Source organism: Enhydra lutris, unplaced genomic scaffold (genome assembly GCF_002288905.1).
Source record: "Enhydra lutris kenyoni isolate GAN:26980312 unplaced genomic scaffold, ASM228890v2 scaffoldscaffold34, whole genome shotgun sequence".
Classification (NCBI taxonomy): domain Eukaryota; kingdom Metazoa; phylum Chordata; class Mammalia; order Carnivora; family Mustelidae; genus Enhydra; species Enhydra lutris.
The window spans coordinates 19,857,440-19,876,453 of NW_019154118.1; the positions used below are offsets into that span (position 1 = coordinate 19,857,440).

The following is a 19,014-nucleotide window of genomic DNA, read 5'->3' on the forward strand; positions in this document are numbered from 1 at the left end:
TAATCTTAATCATTGGCGGGTTAAGGGCAGATTTTCATTTCCCTAAGTGTAGTGTTGGGTCTAACTCTTATGCAATTTGTGCCTCTCTTGTAGCAAGATGTGAGTGAATTCACACACAAGCTCCTGGATTGGCTAGAGGACGCATTCCAGCTAGCTGTGAATGTTAAGTGAGTGTTGAGGATTTGTTTGTCCCACCTTCCTACTCACAGTGGTCCAGCGAGAACTAGGATGGGGGGGAGTTACTCTTCTCCAGTAGAAATTGCTGGTTTTTGCCAAACTTCCTGGGGTAACCACTCAGAAACTTGTCATTTTGTATCCTCCTTGCTTTTGGTTTTCCTCTCTGAAGATGTAAGTAATCCTCTCAGTCTCAGTCTGCCACCTTTGACCGAAAGTCGGGCCATAACTCTGAACTTTGTTAAGACATCGCCTGTGCTACAGAACATATTAAAAGGTCAAATCAATCCTAGATGCGAACGTGGGAAATCAAATTTAGTCATTGCAGTCACTGAAATGAATTTCAAAAGTGAAATTCAGGGCAAAGAATACAAGTATCCCCTTTTGAATACAGTTGCTAAGGAATTTTCTAAATTGTTTTTACTCCAAGTAAAAGAAATATGTGTATCATAGGATAGCTTTGCACGGAGCATCTCACATAGTAACATAGTAACACTTCATTTAATGTGGGCCTGTCCATTTCTGTTGTGCCACAGGGAAACTTATGTGTTTATTTGCAAAACTGCACAAGAGGGTTGATTCTTGCTTTTGTCCTATTCTAGAATCTGTATACATCTGTCATTGGCTAGAGTTGTATATATTGATTTTATACAGATACATGTATTTTCCGGCATGTAAGACTCTCCCTCAGCTCCTCACAGCCTGGGATCATGCCCGTATATTTGCTCAATTAGTATTTAAACTGAACCAACCCGTGACTCATTTTGGACCATGCCCAGCTCTTTGGAGGTCGATGAAAATGTCCTATTTTTGCTTTTGAATGATGGTTAGCCTTAGTGTGGTGCTTATCTGATCCAAATGATAGAGAACTGTTTCCTTTTTTTTAAAAGCAGCAATCCCAGGAACAAATCTGAAAATCCAATGGTGCAGCTTTTCTACGGTACTTTCCTCACTGAAGGGGTTCGTGAAGGTAAATTCTTCGCTCTGTTACTTCTAGAGTCGTGACCATATCTGTATTAGTCGAAAAAGGCTTTCAGGTCAGGCATTTCCAGGCCTGAATATTGATTCCACCTCTTAAATACGTGTGTAACCCTGACAAACTGTGAGAGTGCCTGGATCCTCAGTCTCCTCGTCTGTAAAATGGGCACAGTGTTTCCCTCAGAGTTGTCAGATGAAATTGTATAATTGTATAATACTCACACAGCCCAAATGTACCATTAACGTCTAGTATTAATGTCAGTTTTCTCTGTGTTGTTTCCGATCTCAAAAGGTTTTGTTGAGTTAGACTGCCAAAAATATTTCTCTGCTCTAGAGGCTTAACTAAGCTCCCGTGTTGGTTGTGTAATTTTAATTTTTCTTCACTATGGAGAATTTTTTTATCATCTAGATAGAGCAGTCTAAAAATTCCCATGAACTCAGCCACCTTTAGTTCACGGCCAGACATTCCCTAACTCCTTTCTTCTCTTACCCTTCCGATATTCTCTGTAAAACAATGCAACACCACTATTCACTCGGGAAAAGTAGCATTTATTTATTTATTTATTTATTTTTTAAGATTTTATTTATTTATTTGACAGAGAGATCACAAGCAGGCAGAGAGGCAGGCAGAGAGAGGAGGAAGCAGGCTCCCTGCTAAGCAGAGAGCCCAATGCAGGGCTCGATCCCAGGACTTTGAGACCATGACCTGAGCCGAAGGCAGCGGCTTAACCCACTGAGCCACCCAGGCGCCCCGAAAAGTAGCATTTAATATCAGATATCCAGTCAGTGTCCAGATTTCCAAGTTGTTTTATAATTTTATATGTTGGAGGGGTGGATGATGTGTTTATTTTTTACAGTTTGTTTTAATCAGGACCCAAATGTGGGTCATTTCATTGATACGTCTTTTAAGTTTCCTATCAAAATCTGTACACTATCCCCCCAATCTCTTTTTGCCTTGGAATGTATTTTTTAAGAAACCAGGTGGTTGGTTCTCTGCGATTCCCCACAGTCTGAAATTTCGCTACTTGCACATCCATGATTTCACGTTCCTCTCTACTCCTCTTTTTATAAATTGGTAGTTGGATCTAGAGTTTGACCAGATTCAGGTAGGGCTTTTCTCGGCAAGACAGTCACAAGAGGTGGCGTAGTCTTTGATGAGGAGGCACGTCGTATCTGCTTGTCTTCCTTCCTGTGACAGTAGCAGTAGCTCACGATTAGTGCCTGGATCCACTGGTTTGTTGGAAGCGGCCCTATCAGGCTTAAGTAGCTTCTAATGGTTCTCAGCAAGTTGCTGAACTAGGAAAACCCTGCCTCTGTGGTGCCAGAAAAAAAGGCTTCAGATAATACTAATGAGGTCTTTAAAAAAGCCATCTGTTTCTTTGCCTAGGAAAGCCCTTTTGTAACAATGAGACCTTCGGCCAGTATCCCCTTCAGGTAAATGGTTATCGCAACTTAGACGAATGTTTGGAAGGGGCCATGGTGGAGGGTGACATTGAGCTGCTTCCTTCCGATCATTCAGTGAAATACGGGCAAGAGGTAAGTTGGATATTTTTATTTGCTGTGCCAGTGACAAAACCAGTTAAGTAGGACTGAGCTTTTTGGCAAACTGTCTTCCCATCCGATAGTAAATAACTTTACACTTAACAGATGTCGAACTAGTAGTCTGAAGGTCTCTCATGAGTTGATATGAGTTAGTCAGTCTTAGTGTTTGATAAATAAATTCTTTGCTGAAAGTATTGAATTTGAGTTAATCATATAAAGGTTGTATGCTGCTTCTGATGTTTTAAGTATGATCAAGTTTCTCTTTTTCTGTTGAAGCCTACCTGTACCAGTAGGGAGAGCCCACTGCCTCCATATTTTCGGAGGGTAAAAGTACAGTGATTAACTCCTATGGTATGCCATTTAGAATATTTTCCCTATTATAATATTTACTGTTCTTCATAGTAAATTCTGCCTTTGCTTTTAAAATTTTTCAAATTTAACGTTCATTGATTTTGGGGGGTTGGAAAGAAAGGGGGCAGTTGGTGGGAGAGCAAGGGTAATTAATGCCTCAGAATTCCAGTTGGGTTAAGAATTAGTGAATTTGGAGCATAACTGCCAATACCACACAGCTTGGCTTGTTCTCCTTTCATTGTATATTTTGAAACAAAACCGTGGGCTTATGTGAGTCCAACTGAGTAACTATTATTGGAGAAAGCAGAGCTTTTTTTTTTTAATTAAAATCGGGAGCCTGACATGAGCCGTGTGGAAGGGTGGGAGCTGTAGGGCAGCGTGGGCACTGGGACAGAGCTGCTGCCTCCTTAGCTTTTTGAGGCCAGTGCTGACTCCTGGATGGGAGCCACAGCCTCTGTCCCGTCTGTGCATAGCTGATGCACACTCTTATGAAAGAGAGGGGGTGTTCACCAGCTACCTAGACCTCTGGAGACCTTTATTCAAGAATGGGAACACTATTTTAAAAAAAGAAAAAAAAAGGAAAAGAAAATCTTTATGCTTATTTAGATTTACCCTGAGGTAGCTGGACAGGCTCTCTGGATTCATCTCATGCCAACAAAGGAAAGGGAACTCAGCCACCTGCACCTTTGGTAAAGGGAACGTCTTAAAGCTGTTCTTACAGACCTGCTGGCATACAGGTGAATTGAACAGAAATGCCTCTCCTGATTTAGCTCTTCCTTATCTGTGATCAGGAACAGCTTAGATTTTTTTTTTTTTTTAAATAAGTCATTGCTTTCTTTTCTTGAAGCTTAAGGTAACATCCCAGGTTGCTTTGATTGGGTACCTTGTGAGACATCTGTAAAGTCTTAGAATTCAGAGATTTTCTCATAAACTTGAGCACTCATAATCATGAGGCTCTTTCAAGTTTCTTATTTTAGAAAGAAAGGGAATTCAAATTACGGTTAATATACTGTAAATAAATAGTACACACACACACACACACACACACACACACACACACGTCTTCTGCGCTGATTCATGGAGATAATTGGCTCCTTAGTTCTATGCTGCTGCTTGGGTCATAATTTCTGACTCCTTGGTCAGGCCGCCCATTCTCTTCAGGTTTTGACCCTCTTTTGACTTCTAATGACTTGGTAAGCAGTGAGGATTCTTGGCGCAGCTCACCTACTTAAGGATGGGTATTTCTGAGGACGATAGTCGAGTAAAATGTTGTTGACTGGCTTATAAATTTGGAGTCTTGACGAATGTTTCACCACATTCTCTGAGAGGGCACAAGGCTAAGTGGTCATCTTAGTATTTGGGATTAAAAAAAAAACAAAAAAACAACAAAAAAAAAACCTCTAGGGTGAATTTGATTTGAATATAAATTCTGTGCCAGAAGAAGAAAGTTTAATGAGGGATGTTTTAAATCCAGCTTTTGTGGTTTCCTAATTAACTTCTTTCTTTGGCATTTCTGCTTCTGACATAGCGTTGGTTTACAAAGCTACCTCCAGTGTTGACCTTCGAACTCTCAAGATTCGAGTTCAATCAGTCCCTCGGCCAGCCAGAGAAAATTCACAATAAGTTGGAATTTCCTCAGATCATTTACATGGACAGGTGAGTTCTGTGGTTGAGTGTCTTCCTGGTGTATGACAGAGGGAGAAGGGAGCATTTACCAAGTGTAGTGTGTGTAGGAATCGCCTGGGGGTCTCGATGATACGCAGGTGTGGAGTCACTGGATTCTCTGGCTCTAGGTTGGGGCCCAGGAGTTGGCATTTCGGAGACGCCGTCAGGGTGATGCAGGGGATGTGTGTCGTCTCGGGACAACTTGAGTAGCTGGGCTTCCGGGGACAGCCTGCTCATTCTGGGGAGAGGCAGAGTGTGGAGCAGCCGCAGGGTATTTCTTTCCAATCTCAATAGTGTTTGTATTCCTAAAAAAAAAAATTCCTAGACAGACTTCATAGGATTCTAATGTTTTTAAAGTCTGGTTTATTGATGTATAGTTTACACACAAAACAATATTACCATTCTTTCGGCGTAGAGCCAGTGAGTTTTGGCCAACGTCTGTAGTCAAGTAACCACCAGCACAGTTAGATGTAGCGAATTTCCATCCTCCAGAAGGTTCCCACATGCCCCTTGCAGTCAGTCTCTTTCCCCCACCCCTGGCCCTAGCAACCAGCTGACTTGTTTCCTGGCCCTGTACTTTTGCCATTTCTAGAATGTCACAATAGTGGTGTTAGTATTCGGAACACACTCCGTTGTGGTTGTCTTCTCACACTGAGGACAGTGTGTTGGGAATTCATCCATACTGAGTCGTATTTCACTGCAGTGATACTCCAGTGTCTTCCCATTCGCCAGTCGACAGACATTTCAGACGTATCCGGTTTTAGGCTATTGTGAATAAAGTCTTGGTGTGGTTTTAGTGCTTCTGGGTAAAAGCAGTGAGATTGCTGGGTTGTATGAAAAGTGTATGTTTAATTGTATAAGAAATTTCCAGACGGCTTTCTAAAGTGGCTGTGTGATTGTGCTTTCTCGCCAGCGGTGTATGAGACTTCCATTTGCTCCAAATCTGCCCATAATTGGAATCATCAATCTTAAATTTTAACATTCTCGTGGGTTTGTAGGAATATTGTATTTTTCTTTGGACACATATCTCCCCGGTAACTGTCGATGTTGAGCTTCTTTTTGGTGCTTAATTAATGGTCATTTGGATATTTTCTTCGGTGAAGTGTCTTTTCAGATCTCCTGCCCATTTTTTAATTGGGTTGATTGTGTTCATCCTGGGTTGTAAAGAGTGAGTTCTTTGATAATGTTTTGGATACAGAACCACATAGTCCCCATCTGTGCTGTCTCTTCCATTTTCTTACCAGTGTCTTTAGGAGACAACAGGTTTTTAGCTTTGATAAAGTCTAATGTATCAGTTTCTCTTTTGCAGTTTGTGTTTTTATATTCTAAGAGATCTTTGCCAACCCAAGGCCACGAAGATTTTCTTCCATTTTTTCTTCTAGAAATTATGTAATTTTAACTCTTACATATTCATATCTATGACCCACTAGGGTTTATTTTTATATATATAGTATGAGATGAGGGCTTTTGTTTTTGTTTTTGTTTTTTTGTAGGGGAGGGCAAGGAGGCATGTGGATGTCCAGGTATACTTTCCCCCATTCAATTACCTTGGTACTTTTGTCAAAAATTAATTGAGCATGTAGTTGTGGGTCTATCTGAAGTCTCTGTTTTATCTATTGTCTAATCTTAAACCTGTGAGTGACACATTGTCTTGATTACTGTGGTTTTATTGTAAATCTTGGCATCAGATCATGTTAAGTCCTATAATTTTTTTTTCTTCAAAATTATTTTGGCTATTTGATCCTTTGCATTTCTAGTAAATACTAGAATTAGCTTGTCCGTTAACTACCTAGTAAATGTTGGGATTTTGATTGGCATTATGTTAAATCTCTAGATCAATTTGGGGAAACTATTTTGAATTATTTAATCCATGAACGTGGTATAGCTCCATTTATTTAAATCATTAATTTCTCTCAACATTGCTTTGTAATTTTTAGTATATAAGTCTTGCATATGTCTGAGGAAATTTTTACTGAAATAATTCATTCTTTAGATCTTCTAATGGTTTCTAAAAAAATTCTGCTTTCCATCTGTTCTTCACAAGTATACAGAGATTCAGTAGATAATTTCCCGCCCCTCTCTTTTTTAATTGACTTTATATCTTTTGACTTCACTAAACTCAGTTACTAATTCTGATGCATTTTTGTAAATTCTTTGGTCCTTTCTATGTAGACAATTATGTCATCTGCAATAAAGGGCAGTTTTACTTTTTCCTTTTCTCTTTGTATGTCTTTCCTCCCTCCCTCTTTCTCTCTCTCCCTTCCCTCCCTCACTTCCTTGCTTCCTCCCTCCTTTCCTTCCTTTCTTACACTGGCCATGCCTCTAGCAAAACATTTAGTAGAAGAGACAAGAGTGGACATCCTTGCATTGTTGCTGATCTTAGGGGAAAAGCTTTGTCTTTCACCATTAAGTGTGATCTTAACTATATGTTTTCATAGATGCCCTTTGTCTGTTTGAGGAAGTTCCTTTGTATCACTTGTTTGCTGGCACTGTGTGCCATTAATGCCTTTTTTTTTTTTAAGATTTTATTTATTTATTTGACAGACAGAGATCACAAGCAGGCAGAGAGGCAGGCAGAGAGAGAGGAGGAAGCAGGCTCCCTGCTGAGCAGAGAGCCCAATGCGAGGCTCGATCCCAGGACCCTGAGATCATGACCTGAGCCCAAGGCAGCGGCCTAATCCGCTGAGCCACCCAGGCGCCCCGCCATTAATGCTTTTAAATATAAATTGTGTTTGTGGTGTTATCCTTCACTTAGGTACATGTACAAGAGCAAAGAGCTTATTCGAAGTAAGAGAGAGTGTATTCGAAAGTTGAAGGAGGAAATAAAAGTTCTACAGCAAAAACTGGAAAGGTGAGTCGTGACCCCTTTGTGCTTAGAAATGTGAAACAAAGATTAGAACGTTAAAATCAGATAATTTGCTTAAATTTAAAAATTAATTTGGATGTTAAGTATTAACTAGTGTGTTCTATAGAATAGCTAAGGAAAATTCTCTAAGCATGAAGCAGTCTGTACGAAGGGCCGGAGTATCCGTGGGTCAACAGTAGTCCCAAGGGCTGGTGGGACACAGAGTCACGCGGTCAGTCCCTGGCAGTGTTCTGAGTTAATAGCCTTTACTTTTTCTACTCCCTTCGTTGTCATCTTCACACACACGAGAGAGGTAACCATCACGGTACTGCAGTCCCTCTGCCTCGGGAAGGCATTTTCTTAAGGATCTGGGAAAGCTAAAAACGAAAACAGTGCTGTTCTACCTGGAGCAGGTGCGAAATGACTCAAAGGGCTGACCGTTGTGACACAGACAGAGTCCTCCCTCTTGTGGAGGAATCTTTCCCTTTTTGTCAATTCGTTTCCCACTGACTATTTCCTGAAATCACCCCATGACTTTCTAAGGAGGAATCAATGTAATTTCTTTCTAGTAAAGATTGATCCCATTGATTTAGCATTTAAGAAGGAAATCCCATATAACGTCAATGGCTTTTCCCCCCTTTATCTACTTCAGTGTTGCTGTGACCACCACCCCTCCTCTACCCACTCCATTGTGTGGTTGTTCGTTTCTGTGAGAGGCAACACTTTCTCTACCAGCCCAAGGTAGACCCTGCTCCTGTAGGTCCCTGTTTCCAGCTTCCTGTCTCTCACGTGGGAAGAACTTGTCCAAGGTGTTCAGTGATCAGTTCTCTACTTATCTTATATAGACTTAAGCTGAGGATTGATTCTTCAAATACCGTCCTGGAAGTGATTTACAGGACTCTACTTGTGGCTATATTTTACTTTTAAGGTTTTAGTGGTGGCTTGTAAGATTGGAAAAATGTAATTGTTTTTATAGAACCAAATATACCTGATGTATTATAACTTAGAAAAACTCAATCTGCCAGTACCCAACAGGGTGTTCTGACTTTAAATTTTAAAATAGAGTATAGGAGCATTTCCTGTAGTATGATACAACTTTAAAAATAAATAAATAAAATGACTTTTAAGGGACACCTGGCTGGCTCAGCCAGTAGAGCATGTGACTCTTGATCTTGGGGTTGTAGGTTTGAGCCCCATGTTGGGTGTAGAGATTACTTAAAAATAAAAGCTTTAAAATAAGTAAATAAATAAATAAAATAACTTTGAAAATCTCAAATAATTTTATTTGGGTAGTTAAAAAAAACTGCTTATCTAAGTGTGACCTGCTCCGGGGAAAATATACAGAAACTGATAGTGGATACCAGTAGGTAGTAGAACCAAGATGGGAGTGGGTGACTTTTATGATCTGTTTTACACTCTTTCGTATTTGAGTTTTCGTACCAGGCAAATGCATTATTTTTATCAGGAAACAAAGGTTCACCATTTCTTCTCTAGGATACCTTGATATAATAGAAAAATGAGATTTCTTGCATATAGTGTAGACATCTTTTTTAAAGCTACTTTTGTTCAGATTCTACTAACTGAATACAGGTGCAACCTTGCATGAAGCAGTGTGTCTAAAGGAATTAATTCAGTAGAACAGGACAATGATTATGTCAGAAAATTGAAGCCAAGTTTTTTAGAGGAACATTTTTTCCTGAAGTTTTGTTACTAGTATCATATGAAAGTGTTAAAGGGCTGGTTGTAAATGATGACATGCGATCCTATGGCCTATTGTGTCTATACAGCATTTCTAGTAAGAAATGTTTCCTTTGGTCCAGGCCAGTCGTGTGTAAATTAGTTCTTTCCACAAACCTGTGTGCTTCTGAAGGCCATGTCTGTGGTATAGACTTGAGGTTCAGGGCCTGTCCTGTAGAAGTTCACCGGGGGTGGGGGAGATGGTGGGTGGGTAGGATGTGGAGGAAGACGTCATGGAGAAACTAGATCTTGAAAGGTAGGCAGTTTACTTAGATGCGCCAATAGTAGCTGAAGTAAAGACAAGAAAATACAACTAAGGAACAGTATGGTTTTCTAAGTTTCCTCTGAGTTGACGTATTTGGCATCCTTTTCAGGGAAGGCCACCGCTCTCCACGACAGCCAGCTGCTAATTCCACCTCTCCTTCAAATTAGTGAGGATGAAGTGTCTTTCTTTGCTCCCTACCCTCTAACATGTGGTTGACCTTGAACTGCATTGTACTTTATTTCCACTGGTATTCTCATTTCATAATGTCCTTTTTGATACAGACACAGTTTTCTTTCTTCCTAGTTCTGTATTTTTTTCTTTCTTTTCAAGTGCCTCCCTATCCCTTTGTAAGTGGAACCCCATAATTAGAAGATTCACCTGACCCAGCCAGTGAACCAGTATTATTTAAATGCTGTCCCCTCTAGTGAATTACAGAGTTCATTAAAGTTCATATTTTTACTGAGTCTCACATGTTCTGGTAATGACAGAATATTGGATAGTATTAAAATAATTTTTTAATTATTTTGATTATATATTGAAGATATGTATTATTTACTAATCCCAAAGAAATCTTCAGTAATTTGTGACTGGGCTAGGCCGTTGAATGAGTGCATGAATAATAGGGTACTAATAAGGACCTTACAAAAGAAAGATTTGCCAGTTTTTTTCAACTCTATCCTTTATGAACACCTACTTTTCATTTCCAGCTTTCTCTCATTGTTCTTAATTTCCAAGTAGGGGTCTTAAGGGTAGCAAAGAATAGACCCTCGGGTACCTGTATACCAGCGTGATTTTCAGATTTGCCTACTGCTGATATATCTGTTTTCCTTTAAGAAATAGAATTTACTTTTCTGGCCAGAGCCTAGATGTGACAAGCTATCAAGAGAGAGCATAACAGACATGACTTCAATTAGGCGCCCATTTGAAATGTTTTCTGCCAGATGTAAACCTGTGGACTTGCCAGTTTTTACTTTTGTAAAGAATTCTCGCCTTATGGACTGTTGGATGCATTGCCTACTGCATAGCCTTCGGGAGTAAGCCTGTGCGTGGGGTCCACGCAGTAGCAGAGGGTCTGTAAGCGAGCCGCAGGGTGCCAGACACTCGGCCAGTAGAGCGCCATTGTCTTTGCCTCCTAGGTACGTGAAGTACGGCTCAGGCCCAGCTCGGTTCCCGCTCCCTGACATGCTGAAATACGTTATTGAATTTGCGAGTACAAAACCGGCCTCGGAAGGCACCGCGTCTCAAAGCGATGCTCACACAATGTTACCGCTTTCGTCAGCACACTGCCCGGTTTCTGACCTGGCGTCCGAGGAAAGGTAATGAGAGCAGAGGTTTAAAGTAGTGCACCTGGCGCGGGGTGGGGGCACCTGGCTGGCTTATTAGGGGGAGCATGCCACTCTTGATCTCAGGGTTGGGAATTCAAGTCCCATGTTGGGTGTGGAGATGACTTAAAAATAAAATCTTAACAGCAAAAAAAAAGATGGTACACATTGGGGTCTTTGTGTAATTTGAACTGTGCCCCAACTTCCCACCTGACCAAAGATTCCCCCCATTAGAGGGCAAGGGCTATGAGTTCTTGGTCTTAAAGGAAAGCGTTTACCGCCCACAGAGGTGGGAGTCTTCCTGATTCTCATCAGGGCACTCACTTGTCTTGCCCACAGGATGGGTGGGATTATTTCAGAGGCTTCTTGAATGATCAAGCGTCCCTTGATTTGAACCAGCTATAAGCTGGCTGCCACCCAGGGATTGCCCCCCGTTCTCACACCTGCTGAGAAGGATGCTCTACCAAGTCAACCTCAGGGAAAGATTTATTCCTGAGTAGACAATTAAAACATGTTCAGGAACTGGCGAGATGTTGAAGAGGACAGCCAAGAGGGGCTTACTTGGCAAGGAACCAGGAAGCCAGGTCACATGAGCCCTCTGATTCTCTTCCAGTTCAGATCAGATTGGCTGTATGTGTCCTGGCTAATAAAATCACTAGAACCCACTGGGAAAGAGTCCGTGCTTCACGTATGTTGCTTCCGTGTATTTTATTCAGTCTTCTGATCACGGAGACTCTGTAGTGATGCCTTGATTCTGCCAGTCCCGTCCTGTCTTCTTTGAACTCTTCCTTCACATCCCTTCTTAGAAGTGATAAGAGCCTAAATCATAGACTCAGACAGATCTGGGTTTAAATCCCATAATTTACTAGCTGGGTGAGCTTGGGTAAGTTGTTTAATTACCTAAACCTTAGGTTTGTAACTAGTGAACTGGGCATGATAATAGTATCTGCCTAAGAAGCAACTAGTGTTAAATGAGATGATGCATATAAACACGTGGTTTGGCTCAGCGCAAATATGCACTACATTATAGCAGTACTTTTCCATACAGCAATTAGCATTACAAAGTACACTGAGGCCAAGGCATATTTTGGAAATTATCATGTGAATGCGATTTTTATCTTTCTTCAGTTCAAGTAAAGAAAGCTCTTCTCAGGATGTTGAAGGTACCTTTTCTTCTGAAGATTCTCTGCCTAAGTCTAAGGCAATGAATAAGCCACTTGCATCTTCCCGGTCTTCCATGGAAATGCCGGCCCAGCCAGCTCCTCGGACCGTCACAGATGAGGAGATAAACTTTGTTAAGACCTGTCTTCAGAGGTGGAGGAGTGAGATTGAACAAGATATACAAGGTTGGCTCTTTTAAAGCTTGTTAGACAATGACTCACTCCTTTTCCGCCAGAAGTTAGGCATAGATAATGGAGAGGCACGACTTGGGAGTTGGGAGGCTTCTGGACTTTCAGTTCCTCCCATCATACAACTGTGGAAAGATCCCTCCTAGAAACCCTCCTCAAAATTTCTGGGAACTCTCAGGACTCTTAGACACTCACAATCACCTTCAGCTGGGATTTTTCTAAACCTTCTGATTTCTGTTCCTGTAGCTTATGTGAACTCTGGCTTTAGTTGACCTGGACTTAAAATTTAGCTCTCGTAGATTTCCACGTTTATGAATCTTGTCTGTATGAAGCAGGTTTTATTGGAGGCTGATGAGGCAGAGAGTGTTCGAGCAATGTACACGATGTAAAATGGAATTATTCAGCCTTCTGTTTTTTGTATTTTTAAATATTTTGCTTATTTATTTGACAGACAGAGACCACAAGTAGGCAGAGAGGTGGGCAGAGAGAGAGGAGGAAGCAGGCTCCCTGCTGAGCAGAGAGCCCGATGTGGGGCTCGATCCCAGGACCCTAAGATCATGACCTGAGCCCAAGGCAGAGGCTTAACCCTCTGAGCCACCCAGGCACCCCTCAGCCTTCTATTTTTAAAGGTCTTTTGGCCTCATTGTCCTGTTGCTCAGACTCTCCCTCCTTCCCTTCCTTTCTTTTATCTAGGGAGCTAAATAAATAAATAAAATAATCAGATCAGTCAAATCCCATCAGTCAAATTAAATCATATCATCAAATCCAGATTCCTCCCACGTTCTCATCACAGAAATTTTGCCCTGCCTTTTGCTCTGCCTTCTCCTCTCAGGTCCCATCTCAGGGACATTCATTTTACACCCAACATGACCCATGAAGGTTTTTTTCTAAATGGAGACTGTTTCTTTTGGGGGAGATTTTTGTGCCAATTATAAGAGATACTTTTTTAAACCCTTAATGGAATTAGGTTAAACTAAAAGCCTTTGTAACCTAGAGCACTAGCTGCCTGGAAGGCCTCCAGTCCTTTGTGGTTATGAAGTGAGGCTGAAATTGTCAGAACCCCGAGAAGCAGTTCTCTTTGCTTGGCCGAAGCACCCCATGTGGCATGGAATGACATCATTTTAACGAAGTTTGTGTGTGTGTGTTTTTAACAGATTTAAAGAACTGTATTGCAAGCACTACCCAGACTATGGAGCAGATGTACTGTGACCCTCTCCTTCGGCAGGTAGGATGCTAATTGATGGGAAGGTGGTCAAGCCATGTCCTCATGTGCGGACGCAGACCGGAAAGAAAAGTGGGTAGTTTTCTCTGAGACTGAATGGGAACCTCCCTGAGTTAAAAGAATAAACTTAGGACAGAAATAGGTATTTTTCTGTTTATTTTTAGGCCGAAACAAGGATGTCTCTTCTACTAACAATAAAATTTAAGACATACTTGTTTTGATTCTGCCACCTGCTATTTTTTCATGCAGTAGAAAGGTTTGCTGTCAAGTGTTAAGAATTTCTCATCAAGTGGTCCTTTAAGTCGTGCGGTGGGGAAAACCTCCACCAGAGATGGTACCCACCCTTGCCAAAGTTTTGTCATCCGCGGCGATGCTTTGCTTATTAGCAGCATGCTTTTTAGGCTTTGTTTCCCTGAAAACTCCAGAAGGGAATGTGGTTAAGGTAGAAATTCTTACTGTCCACATAATTTTTGTTGGGCATACTGTCGTGGGCATGGAGGGGAAAAGATGCCGCCATCCTCCGCACAAGTGCCCACTGGCTTCCGTGTGCGCGGCAGGTAGTGGGGAGCCCTGTCTACTGCCAGGTCTCACGAGGCACTGCAGGGACGTGCCCTGTAAATCCTGGGTTTTCTCCATCTGCTCTTCTATATCATTTCAGAAATGTCCCCACCAGAAAAACCTGTCAACGTACTGATTGAATGCAGGTTGAACTTGATTATCTGGCCGATTTGCCTTCTTATCATCAGCACCTACTTGGCACCTAAAGCTTTGCTCTGTTTTCTCCATATTGAAAAAAACAAATGCTTTTTTTTTTTTTTTTAAAGATTTTATTTATTTATTTGACAGAGAACACAAGTAGGCAGAGAGAGAGGTGGAGGCAGGCTCCCTGCGGAGCAGAGAGCCCGATGCGGGGCTCGATCCCAGGACTCTGGGATCATGACCTGAGCTGAAGGCAGAGGCTTAACCCACTGAGCCACCCAGGTGCCCCAACAAATGCTTTTCAAATGCTGAAACCAACAAGTATGGAGTTAAAAGGGTCCTCGCCCCAGATAGGTGGATGGGTCATTGGGCAGAAGAAATGTAGGGAGCATATGACTGGTTTGTGATGCAATGTGCCAGCTTGAAATTCAGTATAGACCAAGAGAGTGCAGTACATGTTTCCCAACCTGAGTGGTGATGCTGATTTCTACTTTTAGATAAACTGAGTTTGGACTTGGGGGGATAAATTGGTCTGCGTTACCTTTGACTTTAGATCTGTGACCTTAGGAAATTAAAGAGTCATCGAGTAGGTCAGGAATTGAAACATAATTGGTAGATTCCAAGACTGTGTTTCTGTTAGTTCACATTGAATCGTCAGGATGTTTCCCTTAACCCCATACCAAGCACGTGTATAGTCAGTTTTCTTATCGGATGGTTGATGGTAAGTTTGGATTTTAATGACCTAAATTGTCCTTTACTTTGCTTCATCTGACTCTGGACTGTGTCTTCTGCCCCATAGGTGCCTTATCGCCTGCACGCCGTTCTCGTTCATGAAGGGCAAGCCAACGCTGGACACTACTGGGCCTATATCTATAATCAACCCCGACAAGTCTGGCTCAAGTACAATGACATCTCTGTTACTGAGTCTTCCTGGGAAGAACTTGAGAGAGATTCTTACGGGGGCCTGAGGAACGTTAGTGCCTACTGTCTCATGTACATAAACGACCAGCTACCCCACTTCAGTGCAGGTAAAAATAGCCTGGTAGAAGCCCTCCTCACAGAAGGGAATGCTCTTATAGTTTTGTTTTTGTTTTTGTTTTTTTAGATTTTATTTATTTATTTGACAGAGAGAGATCACAAGTAGAGAGGCAGGCAGAGAGAGAGAGGAAGAAGCGGCTCCCCGCCAAGCAGAGAGCCCGATGCGGGACTCGATCCCAGGACCCTGAGATCATGACCTGAGCCGAAGGCAGTGGCTTAACCCACTGAGCCACCCAGGCGCCCGCTCTTACAGTTTTTAAGAAAAAATTTAAACTATGGGGCATCTGGGTGGCTCAGTGGGTTGAGCCTCTGCCTTCGGCTCAGGTCATGATCTCAGGGTCCTGGGATCAAGCCCCGCATCGGGCTCTCTGCTCGGCGGGGAGCCTGCTTCCCCTTCTCTCTCTGCCTGCCTCTCTGCCTACTTGTGATCTATCTCTCTCTCTGTCAAATAAATAAATAAAATCTTTTAAAAAAATTTAAACTAGAATTTACTATAAAATAATAATGCATTTTTAAAATACAGTATAAAAGAGAATTTTAAAAAATAAGTTTGCGTTCCTGCTTCCCCATGTTGGAGCTTGGCATGTGTTCATTCTTCGGTCTCTTAGGTAGTATTCAGGAAATGTTCTGGGCAGATGCTAGATTTTATTTACTGATATGTGTCCTTGCCCCATTTTTCCCCCCAAATGGGATATTTTACTCTGCTATCCTACATCTTTTTCATGCGTATTAGTGATCTCTATATTTTTATAAATAGAACTGGCTCCTTTTTAACAGCTGCATCGTAATTCCATCGCACGGAATATGCATGTAATTTATTAAGCCAGCTTCCCATTGATAGACTTTTATGTTGGCACGAGTTTTTTTTTGTTTTTTTTTTTTTTTCTTTTTTAGTGATATCCTTGTGCACAGGTTTTTGCACTCTTTGAGAATAGCTAAATTTTACGAGTGGCTTTGCCTGAACAATTTCATCCTTCTCATAATACTACTAATTCTGAGAGCAATTATCATTACCATTTATGTTGGAACTTTTCCTCCTTACTACAGGTTTTCAAACTTTATTTCTCTAATAACTTACAACCCTAAAAGACAGGATGGGAATTTTTATTACCTACTGTGTGCTGGCTGAGGTGTTCCACGCGTCCAGAGTCCTACAGCCAGGGAATAAATGGCAAACCCAAGATCCAGAGCCGGTTCTGACTCCAAATTCTATGTTGTCATCCATTTACCTTATTCTCTCTTCCTTTCATGTGTTCTGGGAAAGGTCTGGTGACCAGCATTTCACATCTAAGATCCTGGAAGGCTTTTTCTTATCCTATTCAAACTGTCCTGGGCTGAATAAGTAAGGAAACACAGACGGTATTTGGTCCAGGCAGTGCATTGTGTTTCTGATCTGCTGGTGTGGCTGGGGGACGGGATAGACAGAATGACCACTTAGCAGTAACTGAGCCTCCTAATTGCATCTTTGCAGCCCCAGAGCAGGGACAGCTGCCTGTGGGAGTTGTACAAATGACCAGACTATTGTTGGTAGTCGATAGGAGCCTTGCTCCTACACATACGCTTCATTTTTGCACTATAGAAACAGATAAATGGAAACTGTCATTTGCTTAATGGGAAGACTAATTATAGGCTCCCAGGAAATGGATGGCTTTTTCTACTGTAGACTTCTTGTCTTGATTTGGTCATAGGCTTAGAATTAAAATTTAGGGGCGCCTGCCTGGGTCAGTCGGGAGAGCATGCGACTCTTGATCTCGGGGTCGTGAGTTCAAGCCCCACGTTTGGTGTACAGAGAACAAAAATAAAATCTTAAAAAAAAATGAGATTCCACATGTCCGTGATATTCTTGCCATTTTTCATCCAGGCCTTTAATTATCCACCAGGAATTATTTACCATCTAACTGTTGTATCACATTGCTTTCTGGTAGCACTCACTTGTGGGGAACTTGAGGCAGTATAAATGTCTTGGAATTCATCTCTAACCATCTGGGGATGGACATTCTTATCAGTAATAGTTGTAGTGGTTACATTGATAGAACTACTCAGCTTGAAATTTCCATTGGATCTAATGATTTTTTGTATTTCCAAATGTTCGGTCCGTTCTTGCCATCTTGCCAGTGTTTGGCCTCTATTCCAAATCCCTGCTTTCTATTAATCAATCGTTGATTGATTGATTCATTCCTTCAGTAGGTATTCCTACTTGCTAATCTGCCAAGCACTGTTACTGCTGTGGTGTGACTGTCGGCTTTATGTCGTCCCTGCTTCTGACGGATTATGTATGTGCGTATTTTTCACATAGAGTAAGAAAAAGGACAAAGCGTCTTACTTCCTTCTTTCTAGGGAGGACCTTCTGATTCCTTGTGACCTTTTGCTGGATGGCGCTGCCTTTCAACTCTGTCTTTGTTCTTGTCTCAGAGGCAGCCCCGAGTGAATCAGATCAGATGTTAGGAGAAGTGGATGCGCTGTCTGTTGAACTGAAGCATTACATCCAGGAGGATAACTGGAGGTTTGAGCAGGAAGTCGAGGAGTGGGAAGAAGAGCAGTCTTGCAAAATCCCTCAAATGGAATCCTCCAGCAGCTCAGCATCACAGGATTTCTCTCCATCCCCAGGTGCAGAGGTTGGAGGTGGGGGGCGGGGGGTCTCTGCGAGCCTGTGGTCTTGGTAGCTTCCACCCTGCCCTTCCTGAGGCCAGCTCTGGGGCTTTAGCCCAGGGAGGGGCTGCCACAGTCTGCACGATGTCTAGTTCAGGCGTAGCTGGTGTTGCACGACCTGCAGAGGAACTTATGGCTTTAGGATGTCCTTTCTGATGAGCAGACGTGTATCAGCAAAACGAGCTCCCTATACTCTCCCTCGGTTAGTTTTCACGGTTTCCCAGGCTGTAGGAGAAGCTATGATAGGATGAATAAGTAGACTCTGTGAAAACTCTTCTCCGAAGACAATCTTCCTAACAAAGGCCGTTTGTGGGAAGGCTTCACTGATCTAAAGCAATAGGACAGTCAGGAGCCCATTAAACTTTCCAGAACCATCACTGCATCCTTGATAAAGTGGACGTGTCTTCGAGTCACTTGTTTCTGGAGAACGTCTGCACTGGATTCTGTTTTGAAAGTTCTTTAGAAGGGCTGTAGATGAAGCTTTGTGTCCGTCTCGCTTGCCTTTCGCAGTGTTCTAGACGTTGTTTATCATCAGACGCTAACCCCTCTGTCCCATTCCTTATCAGAGCCTGCGGCAGCCTCCTCGCACGGAGCCCGCTGCTTGGCGTCGGAGCACGCGGTGATTGTCAAGGAGCAGACGGCGCAGGCCATCGCCAACACCGCGCAGGCCTATGAGAGGAGCGGCGTCGAGGCAGCGCTGAATGAGGTGACAGGCGGGCCGCCCCCATGCGGGTGGGCGGGAGGGGTGGGCTCGCAGCAGAGACCCCCGGTCTCTCACGTTTCCGTTACTCTGTGTCTTGGCTGCATTTAACCGGTCGCTCTTTCTTTCTCCTGTTTTTTCTTACTCTCTCTCTCCATTCTGCTGCCACAGCTTAAGGAAGCTGAACCCAAGAAGCCCATGCCCCCGGAAACAGCCCTTGCAGAGCAGTCAGAGCAGCCCCCAAAGGCGAAGGACACAGAGTCTGCCGCCCCGCCTAGTTCTGAGGCGTCTGAAGTCGAGATCCCCAGTGTGGGGAGGATTCTGGTTAGAGCTGATGCAGATGGATATGATGAGGAGGTACAGAGACGAGTGCAGGACTCCGCTGTCTCTCCAGCCTTCTCTTTCCCTCCCACCTGACCCCATATGCTTGGCCAAGGTGTCTGGCAATAGTTAATATGGGAACAAATAAAGAACAGGA

At 42.6% G+C, this 19,014-nt stretch overlaps 1 protein-coding gene across 1 annotated transcript in view; it reads left to right on the forward strand.

Moving 5' to 3' along the window:
* The window catches only part of LOC111153880 (ubiquitin specific peptidase 28), a 59,177-nt gene that overhangs the window by 32,478 nt on the left and 7,685 nt on the right, over positions 1 to 19,014 (forward strand). Inside the window, exons 8-19 of the mRNA XM_022513158.1 lie at positions 94 to 167; positions 1,068 to 1,144; positions 2,540 to 2,688; positions 4,574 to 4,701; positions 7,466 to 7,561; positions 10,694 to 10,873; positions 12,008 to 12,225; positions 13,383 to 13,453; positions 14,949 to 15,177; positions 17,600 to 17,794; positions 18,403 to 18,542; positions 18,708 to 18,893. Of these exons, the coding sequence (XP_022368866.1) occupies positions 94 to 167; positions 1,068 to 1,144; positions 2,540 to 2,688; positions 4,574 to 4,701; positions 7,466 to 7,561; positions 10,694 to 10,873; positions 12,008 to 12,225; positions 13,383 to 13,453; positions 14,949 to 15,177; positions 17,600 to 17,794; positions 18,403 to 18,542; positions 18,708 to 18,893 (1,743 nt within the window). The remainder of the gene's footprint in view (positions 1 to 93; positions 168 to 1,067; positions 1,145 to 2,539; positions 2,689 to 4,573; positions 4,702 to 7,465; positions 7,562 to 10,693; positions 10,874 to 12,007; positions 12,226 to 13,382; positions 13,454 to 14,948; positions 15,178 to 17,599; positions 17,795 to 18,402; positions 18,543 to 18,707; positions 18,894 to 19,014) is intronic.